The following is a 14,351-nucleotide window of genomic DNA, read 5'->3' as shown; positions in this document are numbered from 1 at the left end:
CGGCACCTGCCACAAGGGAGTAGGCAGCTAAGAAGCATTCAGAGACTGAGCTCCACCTTTGTTAGTATTATTTTCCCTGTAGAAGGGATGAGGAACTGAGGCACAGAGCAAAGGCATGACAAGGACAAACAGGGAATCTGTGGCAGAGCTTGGCACAGATCCCAGATCTTCTCATTCACCTAGCCTAACACAGGCCAGCCCTTCCTCTGAGGCAGCAGATCCCAGAGTATTAGTCATGACCTAGACAAGCGGGGTTGCAAACCCAACAGGATTTCAATTGCAGAAGCATGATCACGAGCTGACAAATAGGGTGCCTAGTCAAAACGTTTGGGAACAGCTATTTTTGTGGCTTGTTTATATGACAAAGTTTTTAAAACTTCTACCACTATAATATCTTGAACAGACACTCTTATACCGCAATAATATTATATAATTACATTTAGAGACTGGTATTGTGTTGTCTTAGCTTTTCTTTGTTTTTTTAGCATCTGCAATGCCTGGAGGAAATGCAAGGCATTTTTAATCCTGGGTTAACTGGGATCCTTGTATCAAAACATACGCAACTGGCATTCAAAATGTATGCATTTCAAACTACGTGGTGAAAAATTCCTGATGAAAATGAAAAAATAACTTCCTCTGGCTTTAAGTATGCCTTCAGCTCTCACCAGTGACCTTGATACGGACGGTAAGCAACCTTATGACAGACATTTATGGTATTTATTACAGGACAATGAACAATGGAAAATAATTGCCCCCCAATATTTTTTGAACGCGGCGGTGAATTTTGATTCAACGATATTCACGACCCATATTGTATTTACTTCCAATGAACATTTGAGCGGTTGTGTTTTACAAGTGCAAATACTTGTGAAAATCTAATTTTGAGCTTCAGTGGTCATGGAAAGCCAGTTTCAAAGCCAGTCAGGAACAGACTTATGTAACTAATTGGCACATCACAAACTGGGACGATTCACAAATGCCTGTCAAAGAATTACTCACTGGAGAGATGAACAGATCATTTCAACACACAAATACTACAAAGAATTTTACAGCTTGGTCAAGAACAAGAAAAAGAGGAAGATTTAATCAGTGATAAAATGATCATTAATCAGTGATCAGCCTAATTTCCTTGAGTCTCAGTCTCAGTCTCAGGCCCTGAACCTGTGGAGAGTTATGCGTGTGATATTCTGTGGGTTGAGGAGTTCTTTAGAGTCTGAAGTTACTCAGAGAGCAGAGTTAAGCAGGGAGACAAATCTTTGTAGAATCCCAGCCTTAGTCAATTCATGGAGACTAATCCCTTCCAGTCTTTAAGGAGCTCTGCAAGTGCAAAACACCTGGGAAACTTCTTCCCCAGCTATGCACGGCACAGGCAGGATGCCAATATCAATTCCCATTAACAACAGAGGTTAGAAGGATACATCAACATGCTCTTTGCTGGGCGATCAATGTAGCTGACAGCTCCCTGGGGAGCTGTGCCCTTCATGCTGCTGCACTGCCCGTCTACCAGCAGAAGTGATGGGGGCACACAGATCAGGGTGCAACTGCCCCTCTCCTTCCCCTCTGCCTAGCCACAGGCTTTCAAACTGCATTTGCTTTGCAAAGTGAATGCCTCATCGCACCTCCAGCCAACCAGTACTGCTCCTGTTGCTTCAAGGGAAGAGGCCTTACATTCTCATCCTATCTCCCTGCTACCTAGACAAGCTTAGACCATGCTTTCCAAATCCTCCATATAGCAGGTAATCCTGTAAACATCTTTCCAATCACTGTGACTGGATGGAATGAGATTTTTCTCCCTGCTCTCTTGATTCCTCACTGCACAGGGGGAATGCTGGATGGATCTTACCCTGGTACCGGAATAGTGATAGAGCCGTCTGAATCATTTCAGGTACGCAGTGAAGCATGGGCTTCTCAAGGATATGTTGTCATCTGGGTAGAAGGGAGTTAAGTGAATGCACCACTGACTTGGAAAGAGGCTCCCATTTGCTTTCATCTTGTGTACAGATCCTGAGCTGAATGTAACAGGAACAAAAATATGATTCTGCTTCTGTTCATACCTGGCTTTTATGAACTGCTGTTCCTTAACTTTAGTCCTCTAGAATAAACCCTCTACTTTCAGAGAGAGTCTCAGCAGAATGCAGTAATCTTGACTTCCCTAAAAAGTCACACACTGTTACACAGCTACTGCGCTGCTCTTTCTGGATGGTGCACATTTCAGGGGAAGGTGAAGAAATGCCTTATTTATAAAGACAGGGATTTCCATGGGATCTGCCAATTTCAGTAGGGTGTGCATAACTCCCTTAGGCTCTTTTGGGAAATTCCAGCCAAAGAGTGTTGGGCACAACAGGGTTGGAAGGTGCTATGAAGATGCTATTTTGCAATAGTAGAGGATGTAAAGTTGAGAGAACAGGCAGCTCTCATGTCTGATTGCCAGGGAAACAGGGGTAGCACTAGCATTTCCAATGTACGACTCTGAAGGTCTCTGCCTTTTATATGGCATAGGGACTGATGTTGTGTCAGGTCAGCAGAATGGCAAAAGGAGGGGAGGACAATGCCAGAGCTCTGCACCAAGGGGCCTGTTATTCCAGTTGCTCCGTGTCACCTGACCTTATGTTGACATTTTGCAGCTGCGCGTGGAGGAACTTCTCCTAGGGGAAGAAGCATGTGAGGTTCTTTATGCTGGTTCAGAATGTTCCATGAATTTTAGGTGTCTGTGCAGCGGCACACAGAGCAAAAGACAAGGAGCACAGGACGCCCTGCCCACCTGTATACAGAGTCACAGAGAGGATCAGGCTAGGAAGCTGAGCAGCACTGACCATCTAAAGGCAAAGAATTTGAGACAATGTCAAGCTGGTCCATCCCTGGTTGTGCCTGACATTACATTTTCTTAGTGGTTTATTCAGTCTAATTTAAATAATCCAAGTGGTGGGACTATTGCCACTTACACTAGGGCCTCATTAGCATGGGATTTGCCAAACTCTATTTATTTAGCTCATAACCTTTTCCTCAGGGGTCACACTTTCTGATTTGCAGCAGATAATGAGATGCACAGAATACAATGTTCCTGGCATGAAAAGCCCCAGAGGCACTGCACCCCTTGCTGGGATGCCAGCTTATTCCCTACCCCCCTTACCCCATTATCCTCCTTGCTTTCTGCATTGTAGTCAGACCTGCACTGACCTTTATGATTCTGAAAAGCAATGAAAATGCATGCCGTTTTAAGAGATGTATAATAAGAAGCTAAAGAATTTAGACTGGGACTCTGAAATGCTCAGTCCTCAGCTCTGCCAAGACTTCTTGCATGACCTTGCATAAGTCACTAATCTCTCTGTGCTAAACATCGCTGGCTGTGACCAAGGAATGTTATCCTGGTCTTCTCTAGTTAGACAAGGATGTTTGCAGCACAGGTTATGTCTCCCACAGGACAGGAAAGCATCCTGGGATGGGTCACTATGAGTTATACCAATTCAGTAATACTCTTTGATTAATTGTGTTTAATTTGGTCTGGGGGAGGTGAGATTTTTATCAATTGTTCCATGTCTTTGTTCAATCAGGTGCCTATTTCTACTGAATATATTTATAGTTGGACTCTGATGGACAGTTGGGCAGGTGCTTTGTGGTTGTGTTTTGCTGATGGCTTTGCACAAGAGTCTCTTTAGGATCAGAAAGCATCCAAAGCTTTCCCTTTCCTACAGCACTTCCTGCTTCTCCAGTTGCTTGTCAACTATGACCAGAAAAAAACCTGTCCCGAAAAGGAGCATTATGGTCTGCATTTCATTATGCATTGATATACCAGAGAAGAATATTCTTCCTCATCAACATGGTTACTAGTTTTTGTCTTAAAAAAAATTAATACCAATAACCCATACAGTCATACCCCAGCCAGCATCCCTGCAAAACCAGGTCACACTCTAAAAAACACTCAAGTCCCCATACCGAGATGATTTCTGCCACAGAATATTTCACTGAAATACTGGGGTTTGCTTGCAGGACTTTGGGCTCACAGCCTGGTCTGTTTTCTCTTGAACCTGGGAGGCTGTGGGTATTTACACATTCTGAGCTAAAATTCAAAATCTAGTGAATTCACCAGCACGGCCCTGATGGAGTCAGATTGCAGATTTTGATTCTTCAAAAAGAACTCTTGGAAAGGGAAACAAATGGAAGCAGGAGCCGGCAGAAATGTGCATGTGTGAGAGAGACAGAAGGATGTGGATTTAACTGATTGTGAATGGGGCTCCTTGTAGGAGCTGAAGTCAGGCAATGAGAGACAGGCCAGTTTCTCTTTCAGTTCACAACTCCAGCAAAGGAACTAAGGACGAAGCCCGGAGATGGGGTGCCAGGGCAGCAGGTACTGGGAAGGAGACCCTCACACCTTCTACTTACCAATTCTGTCCAGCCTGTCAAGAGCCACGGTTTCAAAAGCTCGCCGCATCATGGGATACTCTTCCAGCACCTCGTTGAAGTTGTCCACTGAGAGGGAGTAGAGCCGGCAGTAGGTATCAGCTCGCACGCTGGCTGTGCGCCGGCCACGGGTCAGCAGGCAAATTTCTGGAATGAAAGCCCCAAGCTGAGAACATGGGGACAGACACCATCACCCCTGTGATACAAGACCTGGCACTGTCGCTCACAGGCGGTCCTGCCTGCCACCCAGTCTCCTCGCTAGCTGGACTCTACCTGCACTCCCACTGAAAACATGAACAGTGGTAATATTCTGCATATGCAGTAACATTTAAAAATACCAGGGGGCTCAGTTGTGGCAGCTGCTACACAAAATTGCACCTCAGGGATTCTGCTGATCTAATTAGCCAGTCAAGTTTTGTTATGGTGGATTACCAAAGATATAATTAGTGCATTCAGAGTGGAGAAGCTGTCTTTCTCCAGCTCCTCATGGGCACTGGGAGCAGAAGGTCAAGCCATGCTCTCATTGAAGCTAATTCTCTCTCTAGATTTGTAGTAAAGGCTCTGTGCTGACCTGGGGCCTTGGTGCCTGGTAGCAATTTTGATCCCCACACCCGGAACATTTGTCTTTTCAAAGTTTTTTGTAGATGTGCCACAAGCTTACAGATTGTCAGGGAAAGCCAATTTAGTGGCACCTACTAACTCTTGGTGTATTTACACTGCAGTCAGCTACTCCTAGGAGCACGCTCAGCTGGTTACAGAACAAAAACCCTTGACTCTACCATAAATGCCTGACTTGGGCACAGACGCTCCTTGAACACTCAGCAGAGAGCCCCCGAGTCCTGCTTTTCCACTGATTACACACAGAGTATGGGCAGCTAAGACAGGCACTTCAAGACAGATGGTGTGACCTAAAGACTAAAAGCACTCTTCTCTCTGCTGTATGTTTGGTGTCAATCCACCAGCACCACTCTTGGGATTCATTCTGGGTCTTCCCCAAAGCACTGGTATAGCAGCACTACAAGGTTATAAGTGCATTATTAGGCTGCTTTCCTAAGGAAATGATGCTTATGAGACTGTGCCGGCTTTGAATGTGTGTGAGGAGTTGTGTGTATGGTATCTAAAACACATTGAATGTCATGGGCAATTTTAATCAAATCTGTCAGAGTCAGGGTATCCTGACTCCAACGCTGTAACTCCAAATCCCAGCAAACTGACTCAACTTGCTAGGGACGTGCAAAATCCTTGTACTCCAGGTAGGTGCAGACAGGTTGTTTCACAGGAACTAAGAGTCTAAGAAGAGTGTAGGAAGTGCATGACAGGGATTTTTTAATAGAGAAAAGGCCTTATAGAAGGGAAGGAAAGGCAGGTTTCATTCTGCCCCCTCTCAATAGGCCATTAATTGTGGTGCATTCAGTGCTTGTACTGAAACATGCATCTACCAGAGAACTGTCTGTCTTGGGCTGTCAGTGAGGTCTCTACAGGGCTCTGATAGGAGGGGTGTCTCTGTGTTACTCATAAGAGCAATATCCTAAATCTTCTCTTACAGTTTTCTGACCTCATGCTAGTTTCACTGTTCCAGAGCTCTGCTGCTGATACATTACGCCTGCCTGCTGACCTTTGTGACATTTTGCTGAGCCACAGGCTGGGGAGATGATGGACTATGTTTCTTCCTCTATGTTTATACAGTACCTCGTATGATAGATGCCAGACAGTAGGACTAGGCAACACTATAAATGTGCTTGGAGAATTGAGAATGCGCTGTTTTTTTTGTTTAGGTTCTCAGCTTTACAGATCTGTCAGTTTGCTTGGGGCAAAAAGAAATGAACCTACAAGAACTAAGTTTCCCTTCTCCATTTTGTTATTATTTATTATCTAGATTCTTGCACTGCCCCTGAGTCCCAGTCACCTCCCATTGCAAAATTTACTATATGGGAAGCTGCAAGACAGGTGAGATGAACAGAGACAGAGGGTGGAGGAGGTGCCTGGGGTATCAGTTCCACATGCTGCCATCCCTGTGGGTATTGCTATATAAGGGTGACTCACTAACACGCACCTCCAAAGTAGGAGCCATCTGCCAGCTTGGTCTCCTTGTTGCCTTTGGTGAGGACGCTCACCACCCCGTGCTGGATGAAGTACATCTTCTTGCCAATGGTGCCCTCCCGGATGATGTAATCCCCTGGCTGAAACACCTCGAACCGCAACTTGGTCAACATGGAAGTCACAAAGTTGGGATCTGCGTTGGCAAAGAGGGGCATGGAGGCAACCAGCTTCCGGCAGTTGAAGTTTATGATTTCCTGACCACAATGTGATGCAAAAGAGAGAGAGAAAAAGAGAGAGAGGGAGGGGGGAGAAAAGATGGGACAGGGAGCAGAAAAGACACACACATATATTTAGTCAACATCTAATAACATATGAAGATCCCTGACTTGACCTGTACATTAGAAAGTGGGGGGAAAAAAAAAGCTGTTCCCTTAGTCTGGCTCCCCCAGTGCAGGCTGGAATGGGCTCTGGATGCTCAGAGCACGTAGCAGTACGAGCTGAAGCTGACAGCTTGACACCATGCTTCATTGCTTTCATTCATATGCCTTCTCTTTAAGTAGGGATGATACCCCCCCAACCTCCCAAATACACACAATACACCTCTTTCTGCAGGAAACGTTGGACTGTGAGAGAGGTGCATAGCACTGGTGAACCGCTTTATGAAAAAGCCCAGGGCTCCTCTCTGGGAAAATGTTATAACTCACCTTGGCAGCCCTACATTCTCTGTTGCCCTTCCTTGTCAATGAGGTATTAAACAGCACAAATGTGCCAAGGCGCTCAGAGAAAGAATTATCCTGGGCAGCTGGGGACAGTGTCAAGAGAGGGGAGGGAGAGGTGCCCACCAGTCACTGAGGCAGGGGCTGGATCATCAACCTCAGATGAAGAAAACCCAATTCAGCTGTTCAGCTGTCATATAGCAGACAGGGACTGTGCCTCCTCCTGTGGCTTGGTGTCACTCGGAGGGTAGGACAGCACTTTCCACTGCACAGGAGCTGCTCTCTGCCATGTCAGCTCAGACTCAGAAAGCAGCAGAAAGTGATATTGAGTAAATCACCTCAGCACAATGCTCCCCAGCCAAGCAGGGAAGGAGGATCTGGATGACTGGAGCAGGTAGAAAAAGGGCTGGGGAAGCATCTGTCTCCTCCTCACTGGGGTTCTTTTCAGGGTTGCCCTTTTAGACTTTGGCAGAACTAGTTTTAATATATGGCTGGTAGATCTTCAGCTCTTCTCTCTCCTATGGAGGTACGTGACTGGGGGGAAAGACAGGAGGAAGACCACTTCTGGTGCTTGTGGGTAACATATTAGAGGCATATACTAGGAAGAGCCTGCATTGCTAGGCTTCAGCTAGGGGAGGGGGTTTTCTGTAGAGACTCCTTTCAAGTGTGGGCCCTGCTAGGAGGCTCCTCCTTTCGTTCGACTCTATATGCTGGTACAGCTGATGGATGGGGCACACATGAGGCCAGCACACTGCATAGAGGTTTATATAAATACATGAGATACAGCTTAATATTACAGAGCACGAGGTGGGAGCTTACTGAGACTGTACCAGGCAGTGGTGTGTGTGAGTGTGGGGAGGGAAGGGGTCTTGAAGAAGTCTGAGGTAATAGCAAGGCACTTTCCAGAGTGCTCTCCTGCAGGGGTTCTTTGGGAATGGGGAGGACATTGCCAGACATTGCCATGGCCTAAGAAGGTGCCAAGATGTACCTGTTCACATGACGAGTGGGTGGCAAGGCCTGCACATTGCAGCCCCCATTGCCTTTATGTCAGACATCACTTGTGCTGCAGCACTTAACCAACTCAGGCAGGAGTCCTACAAATGCCAAAGGCCCGGGTTTCTTTCTCCACAGCAGTGACTTCTGCCATGACCAAGGCAAGGAAATACCAGACATACACCAATGGCTACGACAGTCACTCCCTCTGAATGAAACTGTCTCCGACAGAGACGTAGCCAGGCTGTGGACCGTGTCCTTCTTGGCCTTGCTCTCCCAGAAAGTTAGGCACAACATAGCAACAGGTACAGCCCCAAGCAAAATGGTGCCTTTATGGCTGCTCAGACACATGGATGTGCTGTCTCTGCTGGGCATGACATTAGAGCACACACAGAACCAGTGCTAATGGGAAAGCTGGCCTCCCACCACTCCCATGAACTGATGGTGTCCTCTGCAAAGCACTGAGACAGGAGACTGCACACCAGGAACTCCACAGCTGCCAAAGATGACAGGAACATGCACTGCCCATTCACCGCCCCCTCCTTACCTCTCGGAGGGGCTCACTCAGCTCTCCCAGGATGCTCTCCTCATCAAACATCTTCCCCTGGTAGCGGTGCTCATAGTAGTCATGGATGCGCTGCCGCATGTCTGCAGGGAGCTTGTGGAAGGACATATACTGCTCCACTTGTTTGTACTGTGCAGGGGAGAGAGGAAGAGAAGGAGTTACCAGGACATGCAACAAATGGCACCCGCTCATGGACAAGCACATGCTAGACTGGACCCATACCTGCTTCCTTCACGCCAAGCCAGGCCCAGGCAGATAAATCCGGTGCAGGAGAGAGCAACTGTCTGAACACACGGGGAGTTTGCAGACACCTTTGTTACATTCCCCAAATGGCTGCCCCATGTTTTAACCTTTAAACTTATCGTTGGCGAGTTACACTGTGGAGACAACTCCTCTTTGGGTGCTGAGCAGCCCAGGCGCCTCTCCTCCCTTATACACAGAGCAAAAGCTGGGAGCAGAGATGAGTAAGAAGTGCTCAGCTGAGAATCTCCTCTCAGCAAATAATGCTGAGCAAAGACTGTCCAAACCCTGTGCAGAATGAGAGCAAGCAGTACAATGTGCCCTCAGGACGCAGGAGGTTTTTCCATGGCACGCAGCAGAATGGCAGCTGGGGTGTATGACCTGGCAGCTTGGCTCTAGACCAGTAAGTGATGTGCAGCACCTCGAGGCCTCAGCCAAGCACAGGAACCCACTGTACCAGGGGCTGTACAAAACAGCAGCACACAGTCCTGCCTTGGATGTTCACAGTCACAGACAAACTGAAGGACACACACAGACAGAAATACGACAGTTACTTGGTTGAAGCTGCAGTACCCGTGGCCTGCTTTTCCTCTCCTCTGTGTTCTCGTCTGCCCAGCTATGATGGCACCTTTGCTTTCCCACCTAGGGCTGCACAGGTCCAGATTTCCTTCACCTTTTGCTGGGTCCCTATTGCCTCATGCACTCGTGCTATCTAACCTGTCCGTATTTTTACCTGAAGATTTGCATTTCCATCATGTCATTTAGAGGGGAATACAAGGGCACACTGACTGATGCCAGAGCAGTATTTGGGGATGAATGGTGCTTTCTATGAGCAAATGACACTTCCTCAAGGGCACAGGACTGTACATGGGTCCACTTGCCTTGAAAGTGCTGCAGGGACAAGGTGTGTGCATTGCAACAGTCATGCTCCCACCCACTGGTACACAGTACAGAGTGTGATCCTGAGCATGTACCATACTAAATAATGCTGACAAAAGGACTATGCTCCCCCTTTGCCATCCCTCTTTCCCCTCTTCTCCCTGGTAAATCTGTCCCTGAATGTCCCTTTACTGCAGCTTGTGCTGAAGTGCCTAATTACCGAACTTCTGCTCATTACAGACCTCCCCTGCACACACCAGTGTCACTCTGCTCTCAGTACAGTCCGTGCTGGCACTGCCTTGCATGCTAACAACTTGATCTGCACCAGAGAGGAGAAGGAATTACTCTAAGAAGCCAAGATGGCAGAGGGGACACTCGGGGTTTCCTGGCATTTCCAGAGCTTTTTGCCTGTAGCTAGCAGCAGAGGAGCTGGCTGTAAATATTCATGATCACTACAGCATGATCAAAGTCAAGCGAGTCACCACCTCCCCACAGGGAGCCAGGCAGAGAATTGGCAATGAACGCTGCGCTTTATTATTTGGATTGCCAAAGTTCTGTAGCGACTGGCAGGGCACTGTGTCAGGCGGCGCTATGCTGGGCGCTGCGCAGAGTCTGCAGCTCATGAATGAGGAAGATAAAGGGAGCAGAAACCAACATCTCACATGTGGACAACTCACTGGTCTGAGCCCATCGAGGATTTTGCAGGTTACGCTCTTAAATGCAGAAAGTTTAAGGGCTTGGCTCAGATGCCTAGACATAGATGTCTACTACCACTAGAGATGCACTGCAGCATTTGAGACATCCATGGGACCTGGCAAATCGGACATAGGACATGCAGGACACTCATTACGGAAAGGGAAATCGTTAGGGACTAGCTTTTGCTGACTCGGGTTTATTAAATTTATCCTAAATCCACAAACAGTTCTGCTTGTTTTAATGCCGTATTTTTGTTGAATAAATTATTTGCCAAAAGTATCACCTTATACTCTCAATTTTAGCCCAATGTCTTGAATTGGAACATTGACCAGTGTCACAAGATGCTTCTCATCACCTGCTGCCAGCCACCTGCCCACTACCCCTCTTCTCTCCACCATAAGCACTTGTGATCAATCTTCAACTGACCTTTGCTTCTTGGGAAAAATACCCTCAGCTTCTCAGATTCACAAGCACAGGTTGGATGGGGAGACTCAGACTCTTTGCTTATTCACTACTGTACATGGATTTATTCCTTTGTAACAGAGAGCAATAAATTACTGATCTGCAAAGTCGCTAGGGCTTGTCAGATTCTCCTACAATCACTGTCCCTAGATAAGGCTCAGAGTAAAAACAGGATGAATTTATTTCACCAGAAAAAAAAGGTTCTGCTTCTGATTACAAATTAGAAACATGGTTATAAAAGAAAATTGTAAAATAAGAAACTGTAATTCTCTGTCATAGTTAAAAAGAGGTACACATCTTGGCTCTCCTGTCTTTGCTAGTGTTACCTCCTCTCACCCATGCCAGCTGGAGAGTTCTGTGGGCTCTTAAGTCTCCCTTGCACAAAGATGGAGTCTGCAGACATGCTCAGAAATGAAAGCATCAGCCCCTTCTCTCTACATTTGATAAATTGAAGATTCATGTGGGGTTTTCCCCCCTTTCCTTGGAGCTGCTCAGCCAGGCTGAAGGCCACCACTCTTGCAGTGTCCAGCATTGATAGCGACTAACCAAAAGCCCACTAAAAAACTGCATGAGGGAGGGCCTTTCAAAGTGTAGTGGGATGTACATGTCTCTTCTCAGCTCTAAGCTCTAAACAAGATCACTCCTGAGGTCACCAGCTGTTGCTCACTCAGTGATGGGACAAAGCAAAGGGGTAAGGGTAATCATGTGGTGAACATCAACAGCAGAGTGCATGGGGATTAAAGACTTTGCCTGATAACCCTGAACTTACAGGTCTTCCTTTTTTAACTGAGGCCCTGATACCGTGCAGATCTGGCACTCTCTAAAGCCACTTTAAGCCCCCTTGAGTTGGCACCCCTTTGAGTGCCTTTCAGATGTGGCCAGGCCTAACCTGACAGCCCCCTTTTGCCTCCTTTCTCCCTTGTACTTGTCTGTTCAGTCTTCCTACTTGTCTCCATGTCCTCAGTCTGACCCGTGCTCAGAGGAACGTGCAGAGATTAGTGGCCTCTCTGAGTTCAACTAAAAAGATTCATTTAGTAATTATTTAAATCTCTCTGAAGACAATCGAGTCCATTTAAATCCTAACTCATTTTCTTAAGTCTGTTTTTCCTCAAATAAGCCCTTGAAGGAGGTATTAATATATCAAAAGGGAGCCATTTAGCTGAGTATTTTTCCTTATATAACTGGCCACTTTCCCTAGTTGTCTCACCACTCCCCTCCCCTTCTACCAAAGCTCAGATCATTCACAGTCCAAAGGGAACTAAATATTTTTAACTCCTTCCATGCCCACAATCTCTATCATGAATCCTCCTTTCTCTGGCAGTAATAAATCCCTGGCTGAAAAGGCTGGACTATTTCCTTGCCCTACTTCTGAATATAAAAAAGATCCTGCATCTGAGAAGAGCTGCTCCCATCCCAGTCCTGGCACTGACACCTCTTCGAGTCCTCTTTTGGTCCACACACATCACTCTTCAGAGCTTCAGAGAAATGTTGATTTCCATTTTTGCACCTCAGTTCATTCAAACACACTTCCACACTTCCACAGGATGCCTGCTGACATGGGCATGCACACATAACCTACTGTAATGAAGGCACTTGGGATGCTTGTCTCCCTCTATCCAAAGATAAATACACATTTCCTATACAGAGCTGTACTGCTTGCATCCTTCCAGAAATAGGCTGAAATCACTGTGGGACAGACTTTTATCTCGGTCACAGTCTCCACATCTGGACTCCATGGAAGTCAACAGAGATGCACTTGTGTAAGAAAAATGAGAATCAAGCAGAGTAACACATTTTCAATTAAGTGAAAAATTATGATGCTCTGACAGTATTTCAAATGCTGGTAGTAGATATCCTGTGAGACTGGATTAAGATACACATAAGCAGCCACGATGTACAATGTTGTGGCGCTCTCAGGTGGATTGGTGCTTCATAGAGGTAAAGATCAAGTCATGAGATTCACCAGATGGAGTGTCTCGATGGGACACAGCTGCATCTTTGTTTTATTTTCTCTGACCTATGATTAGGAGTAAAACAGTGCAGCTCCCCAGCATTTAGTAATCATCAAAACCAAATAAATGCTGAGTTCCAATTTTTTTGTCTTTTAAGCCATTCATGTTCCCATCCTCAGGATTTGTTCTACGACCAGATATACATCTTACTCAAAATGATCAAGACACACATTCTCATGGAGTCAAATGCTCCAGGAGTGAGTGGTTTAAGGGAAGAAAAGCGAACTTTTGTAACACAGTAAAATCATGCCGACACTGCTGGTGCGATCTTTGTTGGGTTTCCCTTTGCAGGGAATGCTTGATCCCATGCTTGATCATATTTATCATCAGTCCTAGCTTATATAATTTTGCTCTTTTCTCTTCCTGAAATTTTGCTGAGAGCTGTAACTGGTGAAGGCTATCACAGTTTATCCTTAGTCTGCCAACACTTATGAATGCAGTTGGCTCTACATACATACTCATGCTCACGAGCACTGTCCTGCTGTTTTCCAACAAGAATATAGACATTCATAAAATGAAATGTGCACAGGGCTGTCTTCTCCATAGCAACAGGAAAGTGACTGAGAGGACCTGTATTCAGGCATATGCTGTCCTTTCCCCCAGGCAGCAAGAGGATGGGCTTATAGACGAAGCTGAAGCAGGAGCTGGATTCCTTCACAGTGGGAACCAAAGGAAACTCTAAGTGAACTAGTAAGTGGAAAGACAGCTGGGGTGCCTGCATGAGAGGAACGGGGGGTGGATCAGAGTGTGGTACAGGCAAATTGTAGCAGGTTGTGTAAGAACCAGTGGGTATTTCAATACCAATTCAACCAGAACAACTCAGACCACATCTAGCACAGCACCAAACATTGTCAGTGCTACTTTTGCTTTCTGATTAGTGAGCTAAATTTAAACCCACATCCATCTACTCTTCAGCTTTGGAAGCTATTTCATAGCTACCTCCATTCTGCAAAAAGCTTTACATAATGTCCTGGTTCTGAGTCAAAGACTGAGTTAATTTTTGTACCACGGCACTAGCTCAATCTGCTACAGGAAGATGACTTTGAAGTGTTGCATGTTACATGCTGAAAAACATGGAACACTTTTACCCTTACTGCAGTGATACCTTCAGAAATTATCTTACCTAGAATCAGGCTCTTTATCTCTTGCTGTGTTACAAAGACCACAGACACTAGCAGAAAATTCTTGGAGCCTTTTTTCCACTTTCTATACAACATTCATTACATTGAGGATTGCTGTAATGATCAGCTGCCGTAGCTGCCTCCCCTTGCTGTTAATCATTACCTATTCAGGCAAGGATTATGCTTCAGACAACCCCATTTCTGGGCTGTGAGATGTCAACAGACTGAG

At 46.1% G+C, this 14,351-nt stretch overlaps 1 protein-coding gene across 1 annotated transcript in view; it reads right to left on the bottom strand.

Moving 5' to 3' along the window:
• Positions 1 to 14,351, bottom strand: part of HCN4 (hyperpolarization activated cyclic nucleotide gated potassium channel 4) — a 114,991-nt gene that overhangs the window by 10,488 nt on the left and 90,152 nt on the right. The window contains exons 5-7 of the mRNA XM_076348743.1: positions 8,695 to 8,841; positions 6,452 to 6,692; positions 4,381 to 4,545 (exon numbers count right to left, since the gene is read on the bottom strand). Coding sequence (XP_076204858.1) covers positions 4,381 to 4,545; positions 6,452 to 6,692; positions 8,695 to 8,841 — 553 coding nt within the window. The remainder of the gene's footprint in view (positions 1 to 4,380; positions 4,546 to 6,451; positions 6,693 to 8,694; positions 8,842 to 14,351) is intronic.

The sequence above is a fragment of the Aptenodytes patagonicus genome, chromosome 10, assembly GCF_965638725.1.
Source record: "Aptenodytes patagonicus chromosome 10, bAptPat1.pri.cur, whole genome shotgun sequence".
Lineage (NCBI taxonomy): Eukaryota > Metazoa > Chordata > Aves > Sphenisciformes > Spheniscidae > Aptenodytes > Aptenodytes patagonicus.
This window is presented reverse-complemented; position numbering and strand designations above follow the sequence as displayed.